Below are 23,987 nucleotides of genomic sequence, written 5' to 3'. Positions count from 1 at the left end.
AAAATATAAACAACACATTGGAAAAAATGTGTTCACATTATTTCTGGCTTAAAACTGTGATCTCCATTTGATCTCAATAAATTATCTGTCTCTATCTCTTATTTTGACTAAATGTTATGGTAATTTTTTGTTTCTGCTGAATGAGAAAATGTAAGGTACGGGGAGCAAACACATTGTGTGCAGAATTGAAAGTATGCAGTGGCAGTCAGTGGAAAATATACTTGCTGTGAAGTTTAAGTATGCCAACATTAATTGGAAATCCCTTTTAACAGCTAAAAATACAGTATTATTGTGGCCTAGTGAAGTTGTGTCTGAAAAGGCTTAAATATATGTATGTTTGTGTGTTGTAGCGACAACGAATTAGAGAACTAATCCTGAAACAACAGCAACAGAGGAGTGCTATTCGACAGGAGAGGGGGCCTCAGGAGGCTGCTGGCAACATAACCCCAGGAACACCACGCCCCTGGCCCCAGGAGGGCCCTGGGCAGCAGGGGGAAATGTTTAATCGCCCGCCTCCACCTTATCCAGGACAAGGACCCATGAGAGCACCAATGAGGTTTCCTGGACCTTTTCCAGGCGATCAGCGTGCCCCTTTCCCTAATGAGGGACAAATTCCCCGGGGCCTACATCCTGGAGATCCTAATTTGAGACATCAGGGACCAAGGTTGGTGTGATATTTTAATAACACCTTTGTGTTGCTGATATTCTGTGATTGACAGCACAACACTGCACAACACTAGGAATTCCCTTCCTCTCTTATTTATTAATGTTTCATCCTGTTTTAGGTTTGCATTTCCACCTGGGGCTCTAGGACCTCATGGGCCTCAGGAGTTCTTTCCACGGGGGCAACACCCGATGCAGGATGTACCTCCTCAAATGAGACGATCCATGTCTGCTGAAATGGCAAAGACTATGGGGGGCAACCCTATGGGGCTGCCCCAACACTTCCCACCACGTGGTATGCCAGTGCAGCAGCACAACATAATGGGCCAGCCCTTTATTGAGCTGCGACACAGAGCAGTAGAAAACAGGCCACGTTTGCCATTTCTTCCAGGTGCCATGCGGGGAAATATGGACCCTAACTTGCAGGGTCAAAGGCTCCCGGGATTTCAAGGAGATCCCAGGTTCCATTTAAATCAGGGGCTCAGGATGGCGGACCCCATGGCCACCCAGACTGGCCAAGTACAGTTATCTGCCAGCATGGACAATCTTCATCATCAAGCTCAAATGTCTGGAAACAGCACGCTCAAGCAATCTCCTTTGATGAGATCTATGAGCCAACCTGCCTCAAGTGTAACCCAGAACATGGAAGCATCTATGATCCTGACTGCACCCCCTGCTGGGCAGACTGAGACGGTTTCAGTGGCAAGCAGTGAAGCTGTGGAGGAAAAACTGGATGCAGAAGAATCGGCAGTCAAAGATCTGGAAGACGTGGAGGTGAAAGACTTGGTAGATGCAGACTTGGAAAACCTAAATTTGGATCCTGATGATGGCAAAGACCTAGATCTTGAGACAAATGACCTGCACCTTGATGACTTCCTAACTTCTGGGAAATTTGACATCATTGCCTATACAGACCCTGACCTAGATGACATCAAGAAAGATATGTTTAATGAGGAACTGGATCTGAGTGATCCCATGGATGATCATCCTGACACTGCAGACATCAACAAAAATCCAAACACAGAAACTGAGGCACCATCCAGTTCAATGTCTGATCTGGCAAAGCCAGAGGCCTCAGGTGAGCTGTCTTCAGCTGAAGTTAAGCTGGAAGCCCCTGGGAGTCAGGACGCTGCTTCTCTGGCACCTGGGCAGGAAATTAAAACAGAGGTCAAAGACTGTCAGAAACCTCCTGAGGTGGTAGATCAGCAAGCTGCTGGAAACACCTTAACCTCAAACCAGCAGGGAGTGCTCTCTGACTCTACCCCAGTGCTGTCTAGTTTACTTGTTAAGCAGCAGCCTGAAGAGCAGTCATTAAATCCAATTGTTGAATCTGTCAATCAGGGAGGTAACCTCATGCCCCAGCAGAACCAAGTCACTGACACTCAGCATACCACTGGACTTCCCATGACTCAAACAATACCTGATGCCACCACTTCAGGAGAAGCTTCCCTGACTGGCTATGGGGCAGACCACCAGTTGGGGCTACCCTCCGGAGTGGACCAGAGTGGTCTGACCCAGGCCCAGCAGAACGCAGTGAACCAGGCATTGGCTCAGCACGGCCAGCATCGTCCTCTTCTTCTGGAAGAACAGCCACTCTTATTGCAGGACCTCCTAGACCAGGAGAGGCAGGAGCAACAGCAGCAGAGGCAGATGCAAGCCATGATACGACAGCGCTCCAGCGACTCCTTCTTCCCTAATATTGGTAAGTTGTTTTGGCACAACTTCTAGTTTTTAGTATATGATAATGTTTGAGATACCAGCCTTTTTTGATGATTTGTAAGTGAGCTCTGTGTGCATTATTTTTCATTCTCAGATTTTGATGCCATCACTGACCCCATCATGAAAGCTAAAATGGTTGCGCTGAAAGGCATCAACAAAGTCATGGTTCAGAACAACATGGGAATGACCCCAATGGTCATGAACAGGTGAAAAATTAATTTTGTTGTTGCTTGATTACATTTTTGTGCTTGAGTACAAAATGTAATAATGGTATTTGCAGTGTATGTATATGTTTTACCGTGATTACATGACTAAACGGTGCATTGCCATGGCATTGCTGTTTTGTAGATTTCCTCCTGGCCCTGGTCCTGGTCCTGGTTCCGGTACTGGTCCTGTTCCTGGTCCTGTTCCTGGTCCTGGTCCTGTTCCTGGTCCTGTTCCTGTTCCTGTTCCTGTTCCTGTTCCTGTACAACCTTGTCCAGAAAGTGCTCCGCTTCCTCCACAAGTTGTTGGACAGGTAATTGAATTGTTAATCTGCTTAGATGTGATTGGAAATAATATGATAAAAATAACTAGGTTGCATTATAATTACTTACTTGTCAACCTTGCTTTCAGGATGGAAAATTGACACAAGTCGCAAGACCAAATCCTCCAAACTTTGGACCTGGATTCGTCAGTAAGTTCTAAAAAAAAAGTATATGCATCTTCAACTTTTTGGTTTGAAGGTCTGTCAGACCTAGAAATGTTAAGATATTTGTGTTTTCATGCTGTCAAGATTGCTAACAAAAGATCCTCTTTCTTCTTTCAGACAATGCTCAGAGGGCTCAGTATGAGGAGTGGCTCCAGGAGACTCAGCAACTACTTCAAATGCAGCAGAAGTTTCTGGAAGAGAAGATTGGAGCTCACAGGAAGTCTAAGAAAGCCCTGTCTGCCAAACAGAGAACAGCTAAGAAGGCAGGGAGAGAGTTCCCCGAGGAGGACGCTGAGCAGCTCAAACATGTCACGGAGCAGCAGGGTGTAGTGCAGAAACAACTGGAGCAGGTAAGTGTTCGGCCTGACAAGCTCTGCTACTTAATTCTGTCTCAGCTCTCCTCTGCACACTGACTGCCATAAGCATTGTCCTTTCATTGGTCCAGTTAGCAGATTTTGGAACATGTTAAGGCCAGTTTATGGTGCTGAAATTAATAAAAATCATTTGAATTACACTCAATTATTATTTATTCCTTAGAGCGACATCATTTCTTTTTATGGGCAGAAAAGGGCTGCCTTTTGCTTGTATTTTAACTCTATAGCAGACGTGATTAGTATCAGATATAAATTAGGGCTGCACAAATAATCAATATGTTGTCTGAATCGCATTAAGGTCAAGTTAAATATCCACATCACACTATTTTTCATAAATGTGTGACAAGACAGCATAATAATTAAATATTGTCATGATGCAGAGCCTATTTGTTATGTACATCAACAAATGTTACATCATCAGGATTTTTATTCTGTGAAAATTAAAATTTATGATGGAAAACAAAAATTGCAATATGATGCACTAATATTAATTAATTAGGCTAATTGATCTAACAGATAATGTCGATTTACAGTAGTGTTATCATGATACTCGAACAACTAACTTTGATACAATACTTCCCTAACCCTAAAAATCTCCATATTCAATACCATTTCTGGTACCATGTGGAAAAATTGACACAACATTGAGGGGTTGAAATACGGGGTACGAATTTTTTTTATCTTGGCTAGTAGCAGAGAACAGCAGAAAAACTATAGTAAAAATTAAATGTCACACTTTTTCAAGAAATGTGTGTGTGTGTCTGTGCCAATCTTTGCTGTCCGAGAGAAGAGCGAGTGAGATGCCACGGCTGGTAAAATTGGGTATTGGAAAAAAAAAAGATAAATCTGTATTTTCATGAACACTAGGAGAGGGTATGCATTGAATGTATACATTTAGCCATCTTCTTACCGATGACAAGTTATAAACAATATCTGCAGAAACTGAAGATGTCAAAACAAACCGGCTTGTGTGTGCACTGCACCTGTCAGCCTGGTTTGACTCTCTAAAGAAGCACAGCTAAAAGCAAAAGGAAAGAAACTTTTGGTTGATTGTGCTTTCCCTCTCTGGCTTTAAAGTTAAATTCATTAGATCTTCAACTCTTTCAGTTACTGTTTGAAAGTAAAATAATTCATTTTCTCCCTTGGGTAAACCAGTGTCTTCATAATTTTGTCTTGTAAATGTGATAAAACGACTTTCAGGCAACATATAACCTCTGTAATTGTCACTGAGATCCTCTTTTTTTGTTTTGTTTTGTTTTTTATGAATGTCTTGTGTTTTATTTCAGATCCGCAAGCAGCAGAAGGAGCATGCTGAGCTTATAGAGGAGTACCGAGTGAAACAGCAACAAAACAACATGACACCCATAATGCCTGGCATGCACCCAATGCCAGGCCCTACTGGCATGGTGCCCAGTGGACCACCAATGGTTCCAGGTGGACCACCAATGGTCCAACCTCCTATGAACCCCATGATGCAGATGCCTCTTCATCCCAGCCAGCCAAATGCTCCTCCGTGTATGCCCAACCCACCACCTGGCTGGCATCCCGGTGCTCCCATGCCCATGAGTGGACCAGGAATGCCACCTATGATGCCCCCGCAGGTACCTGTAGGAAATCCAGGCCAACCTCATCAGATGCCAATGGGTAACATACCTCAACACTCACAAATGCCCGTAGATCCGCAGGCACCACCAGCTCCACCAGGTGGTGTAAAACCCATGCAGGCAGGTGGTGTGAAGTTTGATGACAACAACCCATTCAGTGAAGGCTTCCAAGAGCGGGAGAGGAGGGAGAGGCTTCGGGAGCAACAGGAGAGACAGCGGGTGCAGCTAATGCAGGAGGTTGAACGACAGAGAGCCCTGAAACACCGTATGGAAATGGAGCAGCAAGGGATGATGGGGCCAGATGGGAACATGACTCAGCTCGCTCAGATGCCATTCTTCAACGCGGAGCTGCCGCAGGATTTCATGCAGCCTCAGAGGCCTCCCCTGCAACAACAGCAACAACTTGGACCAGTGTTCCCACAGCAGCAGGGCATGCAGCCTGGTATGGGCTCTCCACCGGGAACATTCATACAAGGTGAAAGGAGGGCCATGATGGGCAATGGAATGATGCCCCGTGACATGGTGCCTGGTTTTGGACCTGACAATCTTCCCCTACAAGGCCATAACTTTCCCCAGGGTCCACCCCGACCTCGTCAGTTCAGTGGACCAGGAATGATGCTTCAAATGCCAGGTGAGGGTCCACCATTCGGAGGGGACACAGCCACACCTCTACCGTCTAACTTTCCGGGCTCAGGTCAATCTTTAATCCAGCTCTACTCCAACATCATCCCAGACGAGAAAGGAAAAAAGAAGAGGAACCGCAAGAAGAAGAAAGATGACGATGCAGATTCAGTCAAGACACCTTCAACTCCACACTCAGACCTCACGGCACCTCTCACACCATGTGTCTCTGACACCTCCTCAACTCCAACCAGAAACACCCATCTCTTTGGTGACCAGGACTTGTCAAGGTCCCCATTACTGGGATCGTCCACCCCCAGTCACTCAGAGTTGGAGAGGCAACTTTCTGGAGGCCAACCTGGACAACCTGGTCTCTCATCAGACACAGCAAGAGCCCAGGCTCAGGAACATGACAGGATCCTGAACAACATAAAGCTGGAGCAGACTGATGTCAGCGAGTGTCATGGACCACGAGAAGGCCACATTGGCTCTGATATGAGTTCTGTGAAGGAAGAGGGTAATAAAGGGAGCGTGTCTCCCTTCACTGCTGGGCAAAGTCCAAACAAGGGGGAGGCTGGCAATGAACTACTGAAGCACCTTCTGAAAAACAAGAGCACACCTCCACCTGGATTTTCCCAGCAGAGGTCAGAGGAGAGTATGCGCTCAGAGGAGGAGGATCCCGCAGACTGCAAATCCTTGCTGAGGCAGTGCTCCATGGACAGCAACGGGGTCAGTGTTTTTGTGTTAGTCACACAGTTAGAGCGCTGAGGGGCTGACCAACATAGTGAGTCATAGACAGGCTAAGTGATTCAGATGAGAGGCGTGTCATAGTTAAATTGGTATGAGTCACAGCTGTCAGTTTTTGAATCATGAGTCATAGTTGTGTGTTTAAAAACATCTAACAGGAAGCCATAATGCTGCTCAAGTAATTTGAAGTTAAATCATGCATTTTTATGCAACAGCATCTTTTCCTCATTTCCAGGCATACTCAGATGGCAACCCAGACTTCCCTGGACCTCTGCTCCCTGAACAGGAGAAGAAGAAAGGGAGGAACAAGAGGGCTCCGAAAGGAGGAGACAAACCTGCCTCTCGCTACAAGAAGAGGAAGAAGGAGGGGGATGAGAGACAGCTGATGCACTCTGGCCCTGACACAGTAATGACCCAAATCAAACAGGTAAGATTGATTTTACCACCTTTGTAACCTGCTTGTTATGAATTGGTTGGAGCTGCACTACTTCATGTCTTTGGGAATGTAAATTATAGCCTGAAATCTGACTCCTTTATTCAGAATTTTAAAGTATTCATTACTGCCAGAATAGAAGATTGTTTCCACCACATGCAGAGACACTTATTTCACATTTCATAAGCAATATTACTGTAATTAGGTCCTTGTTAGATGACAGTTGCACACACAGGTATTAGAAGCTGTTATTATTCAAGACAGTGGAAGAGGATTCATGATTATTTTGCAAGTCTCTCATTGAGTTCAACTTTATGAAGCTGACTTGCTCATTAGAGATGCAGTACAATACCATTTCATCATTGTAGCAGAAATAATGAGCATGTATTGTTGCATGGTAGTTTCTCATATAAAAAATATAAAATAATTTGGGTAGAGAAGTCATGGCTCTTACTGTGTGCCTTTCTGCCCCCATTTTCCTGCCTAGCTCTGCAGTCTGCAGCAAAGTAGCGATTAGACTTTATTCTTCCAGTGTTCACTCTAACTCAAGGCCACATTCTCAGCTAGCTATTGAGGCAGGACAAGCAATTTCAGCTTACTTTTACTGGGCATTTTATAGATGAAAGAACTATGTAATGATGATGTAACCCGACATACCAAAGCCACAATGAGTGTTATTCCCTGAATTTCCATGGTGATGTTGAACGATTTTTTTTTTTTAATAACAGTTTTATTGATTAAGGAAAAATTTAAAATGATTGCACCTACATTCTTGTAAAAGATGAACATTGAACACTGTTAATTTCTCTGCTTTTCTGATGGGGAATTCCTTTATGAATGTCACCCACCCACTCAATTCAGATCTTTTTTTGAAAATGTTTTCCTTTGTCTGTTTTACAAAAGATTTTTATTAAAACTAAAAGAAAACTAAACTAAAGGGCGAGAAGGTTACAAAAAAAAATGCTGCTGATCATTCAGACAAAGCAGTCATGACACATTCTTCAGAGTAACCTAAAAATTATGTTACAAGTAGGGCTTGATTAGTTGCTTGGTGTTGAGTGTTGATCAGCATTGACTACAGATGACATCCTCAAATAAAGATATTCGGAGGAATAAAGCAGAAAATCTTCACATTTTAAGAAACATGAATCACAGAACCATTTTCTTTTGCCTCAAAAATTCCTCAATTATCGTAGTAGTAGTGATTAATTTTATAACCCATACATTAACGATGCTTGGTATGCTAGGTTGACATAGATATGGTGTAGTCTATGTTATGTCTTGTTTGTTTCTCTTTGGTTCATCTCCATTTATTTTATGTGAATGTGTATTGTGTCGTTAAGATTCTGGTGGTTTGTGCTCAAACATCCATTGCAGTACCATTGTTTGGACTGATTTCACTCCTGTCCCTTTCCCCTGTTCCCTCTTTTTCTCTCCTGACAGCAGCTCTCCCTGCTGCCCCTCATGGAGCCACTGATTGGGGTCAACTTTGCCCATTTTGCTCCCTATGGCAGCGGCCAGCTCAATGGAGAGAGCCTCCTGTCTGGTGCCTTTGGCAGCGCCTCTCTTGATGGAGTCTCTGACTATTACTCCCAGCTGGCCTACAAGGTAAGATCTGCTTACCTCACTCAGTTTGAACAGGATAAACATTGTGTGTCTGCATCAAGATGTGCTGACAGTGTATTTGTTTTGATTTCTACAGCAGAGTAACCTGAGTAATCCGCCAACACCACCGGCATCTCTTCCTCCCACTCCACCACCTGTGAACCGACAGAAAATGATCAATGGATTTGCCACGACAGAAGAACTGGCCAGCAAAGCTGCTGCCATGGGTAAGCATTCACGATTATGTACCTCAATGTCACACATCTCCCTCACACTACCACTTGGACTAATGAGGAAATGGCTTTAGGTAAATTACAGAAATCCGATATGAAGTATTTTCTTCATTACATGAAGACATACTATGTACATTCATATTGACATTGTGCTTCTGTTTTCTACAGTGTCCAAAGGACTGGTCCCAAAGCCGCTACATGTCCCATTTAGGACAGAGGAAGATCTACTAGCCCGCGCCATCGCACAGGGACCCAAAACTGTGGATGTTCCAGCCTCACTCCCCACCCCTCCTCACAACAACCAAGAGGAGCTCAGGTAACCAATAAATAACTGTGTGACATTATTATTTGTTTCCATTGATCAGTCATGTGACCATGATATGATAATCGATTGGGCTGCACAGTCTTGACTGAGGTCTCCTCCTCTTTCTCCAGCAACAGAGGACAGGAGCCTTGCAAGGACCGGGACACACCTGACAGTTTTGTTCCATCCTCATCACCTGAGAGTGTGGTCGGCATGGAGATCAGTCGCTACCCAGACCTGTCTCTGGTGAAGGAAGAGCCACCATCCCCCTGTCTGTCCCCTGTCCTCCCCATGCTTCCTCCTCCTGATGGGAAAGGTAAACACACACAACTCTAACATAATCATGTTTTTGTGTATGCAATTAAAACATGACCCAGCACGCCTTGACTGTGCAGCACATGTTTATGAATGTCCTCTTTTTTTCATTCTCTAGGTTCACAAATCAAACTGCAGGATATCAAAACGGAGCCTTCTTCGATGTTCTTCAGCTCCACCTTTGGCCCCATGTCTAATGATTCCAAACAAGGGCTGGTGTCTGTAGCTATCACACTGAGACCAGCCGCAGCAGAGGTAGGAATACGTAAATTTAATGTTGTTCCAACATTGTCCATAACACTGAGTAAAAAATGGCCGACATCTGGGCAGTCAGTGAAGGATGATAACTGCTCTCAACAAGTTTTAAATGTATCATCATTTGAAAAAACTTTTTTGCAGGTAATTTTGTATTTTGCATTTCATTTTCATATAGCAAAAAAAACAAAAAAAAAAAACATTTTGTAATTCACCTTGTAAAGGTAATAATCCCTGTGGCTGATTGGCCATCTTAAATTTAGTTGCATCAGACCAGTAATACAGGCCTTTAAGCCTTTCATGTGACAGTTGTTTTCCACTAGTTCAAAAAAACAGACCAGTTTCACTTTATTATGTGCCCCAGGTTGTGCCTTTTCCCCCAAAATAGATATTCAGCTAGCTTGTTATGTGAGGGCCCACTATCTGTCATGAATGTCACTCCAACATGCAAACCAAAGCAAGTACCATCACCTGCTAATAAAATTCACTCACAACCTACCAAGTAATGTTGAAACATCCAATCAAATGCTTTTTTTTTAACCTTTTAAAATAAATATGACAAAAACATCAAATATACCAATATACTTTTTAAAGGCCTGACAACATGCCAAAAATCCAGGCTTTGATCAAAAATCTGCGACCTGCAATCTGCAATCTGATACCTAATCAATGTTTTTTTGTTCTCAGAACATCACAGGTGTGGTGGCAGCCATTTCAGACCTACTGTGCGTGAAGATCCCCAGTAGCTACGAGGTAAGCAGCACCCCAGACAGGGGGCCCCAATCAATGCTCAGTGGTCCCAGGATGGGCCCCCATGGCATGGAGCCTCGGCCTCCGATGCTCTTCCACGGACAAGGAGACAACGGAGGGCTTCACGGACGGCCTGGGCAGATGATAAGGCCCGGTGGAGCACAGGGGACGATGCAACAGCAGCAAGCACATCATTTCCGTTTTCATCCTAATAGCCCAGGTGAGAGATTAAAACAAAATGAAATGAGAGCATCTTTGACTCCACTAACGTACTATAAAACTGCCTGTAATTGAAATGTCATGTCTGATGTAAACTAAGCATAATGATTTCTTGTGAAAAAGCACAAAGCAGCAACACGGTCACAATATGCTGCCATTTTCTTATTATTGTTATATTATTGTTATTCTTAGGAACAAATACAGTTATTCATGTTGTTAATTTATAAATGTGTCTTGCAAATCATTACTATTCTGGAGCTCAGGGCAGCTAAGCTAAGTAGCTAAGTTGGGAGGGCCTATGTCCTCGCCTCAGCGGCCCAGGTTTTTCGAATTGGACCTTGGCCTCATGTCCTTATAGGTCTGCTATCAGAGAATGCATTTTGAAATTGGAGAAAAAAAAACAAAAAACATTTTGTCTGTTACTGCAGGTGCAGCTCTTGCTCGAGGGCATGACCAGAAGACCCCTGCCAGCCCTGGATGTAAACCTCACTGGTGCTGCCACTGTAAGGTGGTGGTTCTGGGAAATGGAGTTCAGAAATCCATCAAAGATCTTCCCGCCCACATGAAGGTACAGACTTAATTAGGCTTCATATATTTTACCCTGCTGCCACTTAACGTATTTAAGTAGGCTGTCCAACTTTCCGCTGTAGCACTTGGATGCTTTAAGTGTGATTCTGATGCTAATAAAGTACAGCAGGCTTTAAATATAAAGATAGTTCATGTAAAGTCCTCTCTGCCAAACAACTATGGATCATTTTATCATTGATTTCCCCGTGGGAGGACTAGATGAGTCATGACTGGATGCCCAGACTTTAGAGGATATTTTATCTACTTTCAGCCTGAAGGCTGTACACATCTATACACACACACACACACGCACACACACACACAGCAGCACAGTAATACTGCATATATCGTCTGATTATGTAAATCCTGCCTGCTAGTGTTAAATACATTTCGGATCAATTAGTGGGTTAAACAGGATACCCTATGACTCCAGTCTAGAGTATTTTGGTTATTTAAATATTGTATGTTTTTGATGTTTATTTCATAGATTCTTTTAATGTCAGTTGATCTTAAGCAGTTCACATTGGTCAGGCTTTGATTTAACACCTCATTCCATATTCAGCCTGTTAAGACTACTGATGTCTCTCATTAGGAATCTGAAGGCCGTTTGAAATCCGAAGAAGACCTGGTCTTTTGCAGTCACAGCTGCTTCCTGCTCTACTGTTCCTCACCGCTACAGTCAAGATCAACCACAGAAACAAAGGTCTGTACTACTGTAGCAAACACAGAAACAGCACTGTGAGCCTGAATAACATGCCGTTAATATGATGTTATGTTTTTTCTGACATCATGGATCTCATCTCCTCTTTTTAGGAATCAGTGTCCCTTCTCCCTGCCTCCGAGCAAACAGAGAACCTTTCAAAAACTCTTCACCAGTACAGTAACAACATGTCATCGCTGGATGTGCATTGTCTGGCCCAGCTTCAGCCCAAGCAGTCTCCCCCCTCGACTCCTCCTATCCCCTTTCCCACAGCAGGCGAGACATCCAAGTCGGAGACCAAGTCTGATGCCATCAAGGTGACAGTGAAGCTGAAGGCCCGGCCAAGGTCTCACGACGGCTGGCACCAGGGAAAGCGACAGAAAGGTCTCCGCTGGAGGAAGTGGACTGTCCAGGTTGTGGTGCCAAGAGGGAATTCCCAGCTCCCAGATGAAGATAAGATCGATGAGCTACTGAAGAAACTTGGAGCCTCCTTGCGCCCTCCTCCTTTACTCCGAGACTTGAGGCGATGCTGTTTCTGCCACCAGTTTGGAGACGGAATCACTGATGGCCCTGCTAGGCTTCTTAATCTAGATCTTGATGTATGGGTTCACCTGAACTGTGCCCTGTGGTCGACTGAGGTTTATGAGACGCAGGCTGGCGCCCTCATCAATGTGGAGCTTGCACTGCGTCGTGGCCAAACGGTTCGCTGTGCCTACTGCCAGCAGACTGGCGCTACCAGCGGCTGCCACCGCTTACGCTGCACCAACGTCTACCATTTCACCTGTGCTCTGCAAGCTCAGTGCACCTTTTTCAAGGACAAGACCATGCTTTGTCATGCCCACAGGCCCAGGGGAACAGCTGGCCAAGCACTGGAGCATGAGCTGCGTTGCTTTGCCGTCTTCCGACGTGTCTATGTCCAGAGAGACGAAGTGCGTCAGATTGCCACCGCTGTACGGCAGCCCGAGTTAGGTTATACCTTTCGAGTTGGCAGCCTGGTGTCTCATGCAATGGGCCAACTAACCCCTCAGCAGATGGCAGCCTTCCATTCCCCAACAGCCATCTTTCCAGTTGGCTATGAGGCTTGCCGCATTTACTGGAGCATGCGCCATGGTAACCGCCGTTGCCGCTACATCTGCTCTGTTGAGGAGCGTGAGGGATTGCCAGAGTTTACCATCAGAGTCATAGAGCAGGGCTACCAAGACCTGGTCCTGACTGACACCTCTCCAAAAGGTTTGTTCTTTGAAGAAATACTATTGTTGAGTGTTTCAGGTCTTTCGGAGTTTAACCATTGTGTATGCTTGTTTCACTGTAATCAGGAGTATGGGATAAGGTTCTGGGTCCTGTTGCGGACAAAAGAAGCGAATCAAGCACTCTGAAGCTCTTCCCCGTTTACCTGAAAGGAGAGGACTTGTTTGGTCTCACAGTCCCTGCAGTCGTGAAGATCTCTGAATCGGTTTGTAGCTGCTTTAGCTCAACTCCAGTTAAAGTACTGACCAAATGCGTCGATGACATCCTGTAGAGACTGTGTGACATAACTCATCTTGTGCTGATTTATTCCAGCTCCCAGGAGTTGAGGCTTGTGACAGGTACTCATTCCGTTATGGACGCAACCCTCTTGTGGAGTTGCCTCTTGTGTTCAATCCAGCCGGCAGTGCTCGTGCCCAGCCAAGAACCAGCTCTCCTTACACTTCAATGGTGATAAGGTAAATTTGAGTGAAGCTGACATTAATCATCTTTGTGGGTGCATGTTCTCTCAAAGCAAAACACAGTTAATTATTCATCATTCATTAGATTTGTTTTTAATATTTTAATTATTCTCATTCCTTCTCTCTCAACATAAAGGCCACACCCACAGGCTGTAGTCAGCAACAGTGCCAGGTCTAACCAGAATGTGGCCCAAGGAGAAGGTGGCGCCCCCCATAGCAAGCCTCCAGTAGTACACCCCAGGTCCTCGCAGTACCGCTGGATGAAGAGTGAGTGGAGAGCCAACGTCTACCTGGCCCGCTCCCGCATCCAGGTCAGTGTTAATGTAGTTATCTGAGTGAGGCTGACACTCTTAGATTCTGCTTCCTGTGGACATAATGAATACCTACATGTGTAATGTATTCACAGGGCCTGGGTCTGTTTGCTGCCAGAGACATGGAAAAACAAACTATGGTGATTGAGTACAATGGAACCATCCTCCGAAACGAGGTTGCCACCAGAAAGGAGAAGAGCTACAGAACTCAGGTAAACATCTGTTTTTTATTCTGTTTGAGTGGGAAATCCTTTTTTTGTCTAAAAACTAAAAGTAAGTACGTTCTCCTGTCTCCCGTCCAGAACCGAGCAGTGTTCATGTTCCGCATTGACAGCGAACATGTTGTTGATGCCACCCGAACTGGAGGGCTAGCAAGGTACTGTGAGCTTCCACGGGTTGTTTGACATTTAATGAGAACGTAGACGTAACTTGTGCTTTCTTTAATTAAATGTTTTGTTCTTAATAAGATGTGAATTTTAACGCTGCATTTTATATCTAAATCATGCAAGTTGTAGAAGCATCTGAACAACACCATTCACTTTCACACACAGTTTTACCACCTTATTAGCCAATCAGGAAATATGTAGTCTTAAAAGTAGAACATACTGTGTCTCTGATTTGCCATTGTTACAGTCTCCCAACACAGCACCAAAGACCCTGCATGCTTGAGTGGGTGGCTTGTTTGTGGTTATTGACAAATGACCAGCATTGCTTTTTGTAACTGCTGCATGCGTCAGTCCTTTTTGGGCTTTTTTTTTGTTAAGATAAAATAAAAGACGAGGGCGGTTTGTTTTTTATGTTTTGGCATAACACAAACAGAAGAAAGGATTAGGTTTTTAAACATGACAAAGCTATTCAAAGCTGCTGACTCGACTTCTAAACACCAAGTTCCTGTTGCTTCACTTCCTTCCTAGTTTCACACTGTGGATCTACTATGTTAGTGTGTTTGCCTGCACACAAACATTTAACATTGAAGCAACATCTAAACATAACTGTTTTACTATCCGTCCTGAGTGATCCGATCCAGTCAAGTGGACACCTTTAAGCCCGTCAATTAGAGTGACCACTTGCAATGAGATCTAATGCTGCTTTTCATGGGGATGCAGGATAATCGTAAATTTATATTGTCAACTATTGGTTGATGATGAAAACGGAGTCCATAGTCCAAAGCTAAATTGCTTTCACTGATGTACCAAGCACTGCATCTACACAGTCCAAAACTATAGGTTATGAATTTCTTTTTAAAATAAAAAAATGTGAAATTGTCAGTTATCAGCATCAGCCATGATAAGCTTAATATTGTTTGCAGGAATTGGCTGAAAAGATCCCTATCAGCCCTTGTTCTTATATTTAAAAAAAGAATACTGTTTTCCAAAATGGTGCCCCATTCCGTCTTCTGTGCCAGCATCCTTTCCTCAAAGCCTGGCGCTGTTCCCGTGGCCATTAATTACAAGCATGTTTGGAATTAAGGTGCCTCTGAAAGGATCTGGATTTGAAGTAAAAACAACATAATATTCACATTTAAAAAAGTAAAGACATTAATTAATCAGAAAGTGTGATATAATTCACAACTCTGGTTGTGTGTAGCATGTTATGTTATAGGAAATATGTTTTTTTTTTTTTTTTTTCACTTTTGTTTTGTTTTTCAGATATATCAACCACTCTTGCGCCCCGAACTGTGTCGCTGAGGTGGTCACATTTGAAAGGGGTTACAAAATCATCATCAGCTGCATTCGCAGAATTGACAAAGGAGAGGAGGTAGACATCTGTTCTTTGATCAGACATCTTACTTATGCACAAGTGTCAGTATCGCTGGTGTGCTGCTCAGAAAGTGATGTTTCCCTCCCTGTTTTCCAGCTGTGTTTCGACTACCAGTTTGACACTGTGGACAGTCAGCACAAGATCGCCTGCCACTGCGGAGCTCCCGAATGCAGGAAGTGGATTAACTGAGGAGGAACGACAAATCTAAATGCATTCCTTGCTATAGAGTGTGGGCTCTCTACGGGCTTCACACTAAAGTCATTTTTATGAGTGAGCAGAAGGCCTGGACCCTTTGGAGAGATAAATTAATTTACGTGTTGGTTCATCAAGATCAAGGAAAACAAACGGGTGGAGGAAGGGAACACAGTAGCAGGATGTGACTTGTGCCATATGTGGGAGGCTCTGTTGTATGAGACGCCTCTGTCTGTCTGTGTGTCTGTATGTATCTGTGTGTTTGGTGTACATGGGGTGCGGAATCCACCAGCGAATGAGAAAGCACTGTGCAGGGTGCGGCCTTATTGCTTACTAAGGGCAGGCCCTTTTGTTTCATACTGTTAATGTATACCGTATGACTAAATGTAGACATCACTGAATGAGGAATGTACAGCAACGAATACTGCGAAGGGAATATTAACTTGCACTAAAAAAAAAGAAAACAAACAAAAAAAACACACATACACACACACGAAAAACTTTTAAAATACTTGATTCCATGAGTCAGTTTTATCATAGGTCTCTGTCATGTGATTTGTGTGGAATTCGAGAGGTTTTGTATTTATTACTGAGTGAATGAATTTTATTCTCAAAATGATGAGATTGAGTTAAAGGAGGCTAGATTGCTATTGTTTTTGAAGACTGAGGAAGACATGCTGTTACTTTTGTATAAATGTACATAAAGAAAACTATAGGAATAACCGACCAAATACTACCTTAACCTTCTTGATGTTTGGGTGTTTTTAAATCGTTTTTGTTCTGTTTGTCATTGAAATTTATTTAAGATGGACGTTATTTCAGTTTGAGAGTATATATTATGATTATTCTGTACAGAATTTGTAATATAACCACAATAATTCACAAAGTATTTTTGTTGTATTAAAAGTAAGGTATTGTAGCGTAGTGTTTTTGTGACTTACACATACTTTGACCACTCAAAAAAGAAATATTTTTGTTGACTAACGTAACGAGTTATCAGTTACAGAATTTAAAAAAAGACTCTTCAAATAGTAAGAGATCATGTGTGATCTGTTTGCTGTTAATCAGGTTTGATTTTAAAGAACTGTGAATTAGGTTTTGAAACCCAAAAACAACTTTTTAACTTTTTAACACGCGTAGGAACACCAACATGTATTTACCTGTTTTCGTTTTTACATTGCTTTTAAAATAAGGTGCAAACGTCTAATGATGTTGTGAGTTAGACGAGCCAGTGTGTGACAGAATCGTACGGGGGAACTCATTTTTTCTTGGAGCTGTAGGTTGTTCTACCTTTTTGGATAGAGATGGCATTCTCCTTAATCAGAAATATTTCTTATACTGACACTTCACAAGTCACACATGCTTAGAAACGGAAGAGTTTTTGCGTGCACAATTTCAAGTTGACTGTAAAATTTTGGAGACAGTCTTAGAACTTGTAATGTATATGGCATGTATTTTTTTAACTTTCCGAAGACTCAATTGTATATATTTTCTCAATGAATGGTTGTAACAAAATTGTTTCTTGGATATTTTTCTTCTCTTGTATGATATTACATCATCCTGCCAGTGTGTTTGTGCTACATTTTCTTGGTCGTGTAGTCAGATTTTGTTTTCTTTTTTTTGTTTTTCTTTTATTTTCCTCTTTTTTTTTTTTTTTGAAAATGCCTTTTGAAGTGTACAGAGTATGAGGTTTGGAGTTTGTGGAATTGAATTTAGAAACATTTACAAAAATAAACTATTTTACATGTTAGCCACTTGTGTATGTGAAATCAATAATTACACATTTTTAAATTGTCGACTATAAAGACATTAAGCCATAAGAAATCCTCAATTTCCATAGAAACAGGTTGCACAATATTGTTGCATGACTGACTGATTTTTGACTTGGGAAAGTCAGAAGCTGAGCAAAGCTTGAGGGGATCAGCAAAGTAATTTATAATATCAGTTATTAGCCTAAGAAAGGTCTGTATCTTCAACAGAGGCCCTTTATTGGCAAGTATGCAAGCAAATACATCAGGGGCTCCAGTTCTTTTAAGGGCTGCCACCAATGACGATTTTCTCTGAAACTGTGGGTCAGTGAAATGTCTGCAGTCAAACTGACATTTCTAGTGACTGTTTTCTCTGAAGAATTCATAAATATTATGTTTATTATTGTAGGAGACTGGGAGAATCTCAAAATATTAACTCTCGAGGAGCTGGAACTGGTTAAGTCTGGGCTTTTTGTCTTTAAAAAGTAAAAAAGACAACAACAAATTGACTGACCGTTTCCATTATTTTGACTGAACTGATTGGTTGATCATGTCATAGTTTCAGCTCTATCCTCGTTTAAAAGAACGTACCAACCTACCAACTACTTACTCATACACTATGACTTTAATGTGATATTGAGTTGTGAGCAGGGAGGCCATATTCTTTCATTTAAAGAATTTAGAAGTCCAGTGTGGTCGAGATTTTGATATGAGACTGTTTTCTTAGTATTTCTCTTGATTCATCTCCAGTCTCCATAGGGGCTCCTGACTGCCAGGTACAAAGATATGTGATCATTCTTGGTATAATTTAACTGAATTTAGTGTGTTTGCTCTGTGTGCTTGACCCGTATGTTTATCAAGCGTCCCTGAAACTCCCTGCAAGTTTGACTGCTGCCTGTAGACACCTCTGGATGCTGCAATGGTAGGACATTTAAAACGCATCACAATCTAAGGCTGCATTTCTAACAAACGACTTGTCAGTGGTCCTTCAATGGGCTCCATTTATTTCAGCCTGGAGTGGGTTTTCTAAAAGAATAACTCTACTTAAGACATTTATCTTAGGTACGTCCACCTCTCCTCCTTCTGAGGTAAACTGGAGTTCCTCAAGGTTCTGTTCTGGGCCCTCTTGTGATGCTGCCCTTGAGCAACATCATCAACATCATTCCATCAGTTTCATTGTCACATTAAGGCTGTGATTGCAGTGAGCTCGCCTTTTGTGACAATTGCCCATCTGACATGAAAAAAAATGGCTGCCCTTGGCTTTTGCAATATGAGTGACCACTGTGTAGATTGAACACAAAACAACATCAGTGTGATTTTACCACATCACACGCTCACCTACTATAACGATGTTGTAACTTTCGAACATAATTCAAACTAGTATAGACATAATAGGCTATATAACTTATTTGTCACTATATGTCTCATAATACTTATATTGCAGTAATTTATTAATGCTAATAACATTAAATATTGGTCACATGTGGCCAATTTTAGTATCCTTGCACTTAGGATTTTAGGATTGCAACTAAGGATTATTTTTGATGGCGATACATTTTCTTGAATAGTTGTTTGTTTGTCCAAAAATGACAACACAAAAAATCAGTGTTTACCTTAGACCAAGATGACATCCTCAAATGTCCTGTTTTTACCACAACCCAAAAATATTCACTTTACTGTCACAGAGGAGTAAAGAAACAAGAAAGACCAGTCTGGAATCAGCCAGTGATAAGCCAATTATCAAAAATATTGTAGTGATTTGGTAGATGACAACTAATCGATTCATCAGTTGATGTCAAGGTTCTATTACACTGACTCCTTAATTCAATTTTAAGACACTGCTTCTTCTCTTAACTGGAAGCTGTACATTTTAGATTGAGATCAACTTGAACAACAGCAAATGAAATGTCATGAAATAGTAATAAATAAAAATGTAATAGTTAATTGTATACTGTTAATGTTTATTTTTGTTTTTATGTCTATCATCTTGCTACTTAATCTGTGGCCTAACAAGAGCTGTTAGGTAATTATATCAATGGGTTATTATATCATTATCATTTCCATTTCCTTGGCCAATTTGTACACAGCAGGGACAATTTGCATTTCAGTCAGACCATTTAAAATCTGAGTCGTACTGACATCTGTCGGTGAAGCATCTGTACACATGTGACACTCACTGGTGTTGCGTCGTAATCGGCTTTCCCCTTCAGAAGCATGTCTTCCTGGTTGTGTGCCCTCCATTTTGCCTTTTCAGATAGCTAGGAGAGGGGGAAGAAATAATAAATAAACGCGGCATATTCGCAGTCCCGCTTCCTTATGTAACACATTAACTTGTGGTTGAATTATTATTTTCGTTTGTGAAGAAACAGCAGTCAGATTGCTGGACTGTGCAGTCCAAAACACGACGGAGCGATGCTGTTTTCGTTTTCTTTTTCGCTCCGGCATCAGCGAAGACGAACACACGGCCGGGGACACACATTTCGCGGGGGCGCGGTCTGCGACGTAACACCTGTAAACAGTCGGCGCACAGGCTCATTTGAAGATGCGTGCCCTGCCTCTTTTCACGACCGAGCCTACTTCCTGGTGGATGAGGCAGCGCCTCAGTGTTGTCGTAGTAAGCAGACTGGGCAGCTGAGGTGAAGGTGGAGGCGGTTGTTGATGGTCTGCAATCGCCATAGAGCAGTCTGCTAACGAACACGCTCGTTTCTCTCAGTTCTCGTCTGTTCCTTTTTCTTTCTTGTTGTGGTTAGACGAGCAAAGGAAGAAAACAAAAAAGAAAATGGGAAGCACGGTGATGGAGTCCAGCAAGGAGAGCTCAAAGAAGAAGAAGAGGAGAAGTCTGCGGATTAACATGCCAGTGAGTCGGTGAAGTATCAACTAATTTGGCTTCTTGCTGTGAAAACGGAGAAGATGAAAACGTTTGGCCGTTTTTTTTCGGTGAAGTTTTCGTGAAATTAGCGCTCGAACTTTCAGCCGTTAATAGCCATTTTGGTTGACGTAGCGCGCGTGAGTGACAGCTGTCTGTATCACGACTTCTCAGTTCGTCAGTCGTCCGCCACGAAATACATGTCAGTTGCGTCTCTATAGGTCCGTGTTGGGTTTGTCTACAGACAGCGGGCTGTTTGCACTGTCGGAAATACATTTTAGACTGCCTCCAGCACGCTCATGAGGAATGTCAGGCTGTAACCATTTAATGTGATGTGTCACTGCAGCCAACTCCCCTGTTATGTGTATGGCTGTCACTGGAGACTATTTCATTGTTGATCAATCAGAACACATTATTGCTCTGTCAGACAGTAGTGGAATACAAAAAAAGAAGAAGAAGAAGAAGAAAAAAAAAAGCCTAGCACATAACCAAAAGATATAGGATGAGATATCCAGATGACAGTGGTCGCTGATTAACTTTTAGCTTATCAGTAAATCGACTAATCATTGCAGCTACAAACTGAGAGTGGTTAAAGGTGTGCTATGTAGTTTTGGTGATGCCATTTTAACTGACTTTTCATACAATAAACAAACTTGTGGATTTCATGGCTGAATTAATAAACTGAGCTTAATGGACAGCACAGTGGCATACTGTTTTACTTTTTTTTAAAATTATTATCATCATTTTTTTTTTTTATTTGTGGCGGACCCTGTCACCTCTCTAGCTCCAAACTGCCTTCTGTGGACCTTATTTTCCTCAAGGAACAGCTTGTTTATTCAGTTAAGGAACAAACAAATATTTCTGAGTTTGTATTATTATGTCATTAATATTGTAAATTTCTTATTTCATTTCAGCAACATAGTGTAATTTTAAGTACAGTAAAGAAAAAAAATGGGTCACATGTCAGTGAAAGTAACCTGCTCCAAAGCAGCAAGTGATGATTCATGAAGGCTACTACACAGGGACTTTTGTTTATTTAACTTGTATTCTGTGGCCAGGGCCTGATTCATAAGTCGCCTCTGTTCATCAATCTGCACAATCAGCGCCTGGGATTTTGCTCCAGAAGCCTATACACCAGGGGCACACTGTCAGCCATATTATCGGGCCAATATAAAGTATTTTCCCCAATTATCGGCATGAGTGATTTTTCTGTTGGATTGCAGATAAAATAAGCTAATTTGAAAACGGGCTGTTTGGCTCATATGCAATGTCAAATAATCTGAATCTGTAAAGTAACTGGTACCTAAATGTATCAGCTGAATCAGAAAATAAAAGCACTCACGTAAAGTACCTCAAAATTGTACCTAGGAAAGTACAGTACATTGTATTTGAGATTAAAGACTTTCATTTTTACTGCAAATGAATATCGGTCCCAAATATCAGTTTTCAGTCATGTTGATTTGTAATAATCGGTATCAGCCCTGATAAATCCACATCCGTCGACCCCTACTACACACACTTTATCCATCAGATCCTCCTAGTGCATCTTATTCGTGAATGGACTGGATGCAATCTGCGTTTCCTGTTTGAGGTTTTGTGAAACAGTCAGTCATTTGTCTTTTGTTGGAAAACGTTGTAAGAAAAATGCAGTCGAAGGTGTCATTTGAGTTTTGGAAAAAAACAAACACTTCCCTATTAGGAAGTAAGCTTGCTGATACAACACTGTTTTTGTGGTCAATGCTCTAGCTGTGTGTTGGAGCCTTCCACCTCTTCCACCACAGGAGACATTAATACAGTTGCGTGAATTATATACCAACAGGTTTGCATGGTAACATCATACTGTCTGTTTGATTAAGCTCACTTTCTGCAGATGCAACTCTCAAAAGTGGAATGTAAAACCCAACCCCTGATACGAAGGAGTGTGCTATGTGTTGCATTTGCTTGCAGAGGATTGTGTGGTGGTAAAACATGTTTTTCTTCTTTTTGAGTGACGTGTTTAACCTTAAAAGAAAGTTTTCACTTTTACTCAAAGCGATGAAAAACTACAGTGTCCTTGTGTTAGAAATGGTTAGAGCAATATGTTGTGTCTACAAAGGCATTCTTGTTGCCTGTCATGACATGTCATTTTGTTTTTTTTCTGCTGTATTTCCTGAAGGTTAGCTCTATCCTTGACACTCAGGTATCTGTTCTTTTCAGGACTTTGGTGCATTCACTTCCCCTCAAGTGGAGACGAGTGGCTCAACCAAAAGTGGCGCTCAGACGGTACAGAGATTATTTTCATTTAATGATTTTGGTGTCATGATTTTTTATGTGCTTGCCAATTGTTTGTTTTCTCAAGTTTGCTCTTTCCAGCACATGATTTATCTTGTCTCTTTGGCTCTTGTTTGTTTGGCTTTGAATATTTAGACGTGGATTCGGGAGAGCAAAATATTACTCAAGGCCTTCTCTCCTATTCTGCCAACCCTTCACTGGCTTACAGTAACATTACGCCCACTGTGTCCAGGCATAGCAGGATCGCATACAGGAAATTGATTTTTCTAACAGAAAGCGGCCTCTTCCTACTGTCTGCTCTAATTGATTTGACAGGAGTGATCATTGATCATTACCTCACATGCCCCAGAAGACATATTTCAGTTTTGCAATGGTAACATTTCTGCAGTGCTGATAATAAGACCTGCATTATCTCGTGTTTTGAAAGAGATGATTTATATTCAGACAGAACCCTGATGGCTATTCACTTGCCTTAACAAGCTCTTGCACAATGACAGAGTTGTTGGCAAACAGAAAAAAATGGGTGTGTGCTCTCACTCTCTCAGATTTGTCACAGGATTGGTTTAGACAGAAGTGTGCGTATGGAGTGGGGCCAGCCTTAAGCAAACACCACCCTAGAGCCTCGCTGAAGAGACTGGACAAAACAACACTTCTTCCCCTTTTTGATTTGAATTGTTGCAAATGCAGTGATTTAGCCTCAAGTGTTATAATCAGTGCACTTTGGTTCCCATACAGCAGTGGTGGCACCTCTTCCACTTCATATCATTATGCAGCTTTTCTGTTTTGATGAGACTGGTTATTATGCAGGCTTTAATCGACCAACAATGTTACCAAAACACTCCTGTTACATTTTATTGTTTTCTGTAAATACAACCTCCGAGCTGGAGATCATAGTGCTTTCGCTGTATCGGAGCCCACAAATGGTTAAAAGATTTGTTGTTGGCACATCCAGAGCAGGCAGCAGTCGGTGGTGGGAGGAGGCTCTCTCTGTCTCCAGCTAGATTGGCTGCCGTCTCCCATGTTTTGTTTTGGTATCTGCACTGCGAATAGAGAAGGATTTCTCAGTCTGTTTACATGATATTGACCTTGCAAAGACAGACTTATAAACATGCAAAGTCATAATTAAAATGTTATCGTTATTGTTCAGCGGGGCTCCAGACGAACCTTTTCACACCCTAATCTCCAAGCAATGCGCCATATTCATATTCATTCCATCTTAAAGATATTAGAGATGTGTAGTTGTCACATGGATAATTCCTCAGCAGTGGTGGTAGTTTAATGGCCCTGTCACAGCAATGTTTGGGCCACCGTTAAGCGCCTGTAGCAATAGCT

The 23,987-nt window shown here is 42.3% G+C and overlaps 2 protein-coding genes across 10 annotated transcripts in view; both read left to right on the top strand.

The window, feature by feature from the left end:
* kmt2cb (lysine (K)-specific methyltransferase 2Cb) overlaps window positions 1-17,520 on the top strand; it is an 81,699-nt gene extending 64,179 nt beyond the window's left edge. For 8 of the 9 annotated variants that reach the window (XM_037083832.1, XM_037083833.1, XM_037083830.1 and 5 more), the window contains 24 exons: window positions 351-664; window positions 786-2,365; window positions 2,477-2,588; window positions 2,731-2,899; window positions 2,998-3,058; window positions 3,191-3,423; window positions 4,734-6,401; window positions 6,655-6,846; window positions 8,296-8,460; window positions 8,555-8,684; window positions 8,859-9,006; window positions 9,126-9,310; window positions 9,428-9,564; window positions 10,252-10,534; window positions 10,962-11,101; window positions 11,693-11,803; window positions 11,914-13,030; window positions 13,117-13,253; window positions 13,361-13,503; window positions 13,643-13,817; window positions 13,913-14,029; window positions 14,120-14,193; window positions 15,467-15,575; window positions 15,675-17,520. In XM_037083832.1, the coding sequence (XP_036939727.1) occupies window positions 351-664; window positions 786-2,365; window positions 2,477-2,588; window positions 2,731-2,899; window positions 2,998-3,058; window positions 3,191-3,423; window positions 4,734-6,401; window positions 6,655-6,846; window positions 8,296-8,460; window positions 8,555-8,684; window positions 8,859-9,006; window positions 9,126-9,310; window positions 9,428-9,564; window positions 10,252-10,534; window positions 10,962-11,101; window positions 11,693-11,803; window positions 11,914-13,030; window positions 13,117-13,253; window positions 13,361-13,503; window positions 13,643-13,817; window positions 13,913-14,029; window positions 14,120-14,193; window positions 15,467-15,575; window positions 15,675-15,767 (7,593 nt within the window). In that variant the 3' untranslated portion in view covers window positions 15,768-17,520. The remainder of the gene's footprint in view (window positions 1-350; window positions 665-785; window positions 2,366-2,476; window positions 2,589-2,730; window positions 2,900-2,997; window positions 3,059-3,190; window positions 3,424-4,733; window positions 6,402-6,654; window positions 6,847-8,295; window positions 8,461-8,554; window positions 8,685-8,858; window positions 9,007-9,125; window positions 9,311-9,427; window positions 9,565-10,251; window positions 10,535-10,961; window positions 11,102-11,692; window positions 11,804-11,913; window positions 13,031-13,116; window positions 13,254-13,360; window positions 13,504-13,642; window positions 13,818-13,912; window positions 14,030-14,119; window positions 14,194-15,466; window positions 15,576-15,674) is intronic. The other variant, XM_037083829.1, reaches the window with a different exon arrangement.
* Window positions 17,521-20,105: 2,585 nt separating this feature from the next.
* The window catches only part of LOC119011052 (5'-AMP-activated protein kinase subunit gamma-2-like), a 28,585-nt gene continuing 24,703 nt past the window's right edge, over window positions 20,106-23,987 (top strand). The window contains exons 1-2 of the mRNA XM_037083838.1: window positions 20,106-20,375; window positions 22,581-22,646. Of these exons, the coding sequence (XP_036939733.1) occupies window positions 20,298-20,375; window positions 22,581-22,646 (144 nt within the window). The 5' untranslated portion in view covers window positions 20,106-20,297. The remainder of the gene's footprint in view (window positions 20,376-22,580; window positions 22,647-23,987) is intronic.

Source organism: Acanthopagrus latus, chromosome 21, assembly GCF_904848185.1.
Source record: "Acanthopagrus latus isolate v.2019 chromosome 21, fAcaLat1.1, whole genome shotgun sequence".
NCBI lineage: Eukaryota > Metazoa > Chordata > Actinopteri > Spariformes > Sparidae > Acanthopagrus > Acanthopagrus latus.
This window is presented reverse-complemented; position numbering and strand designations above follow the sequence as displayed.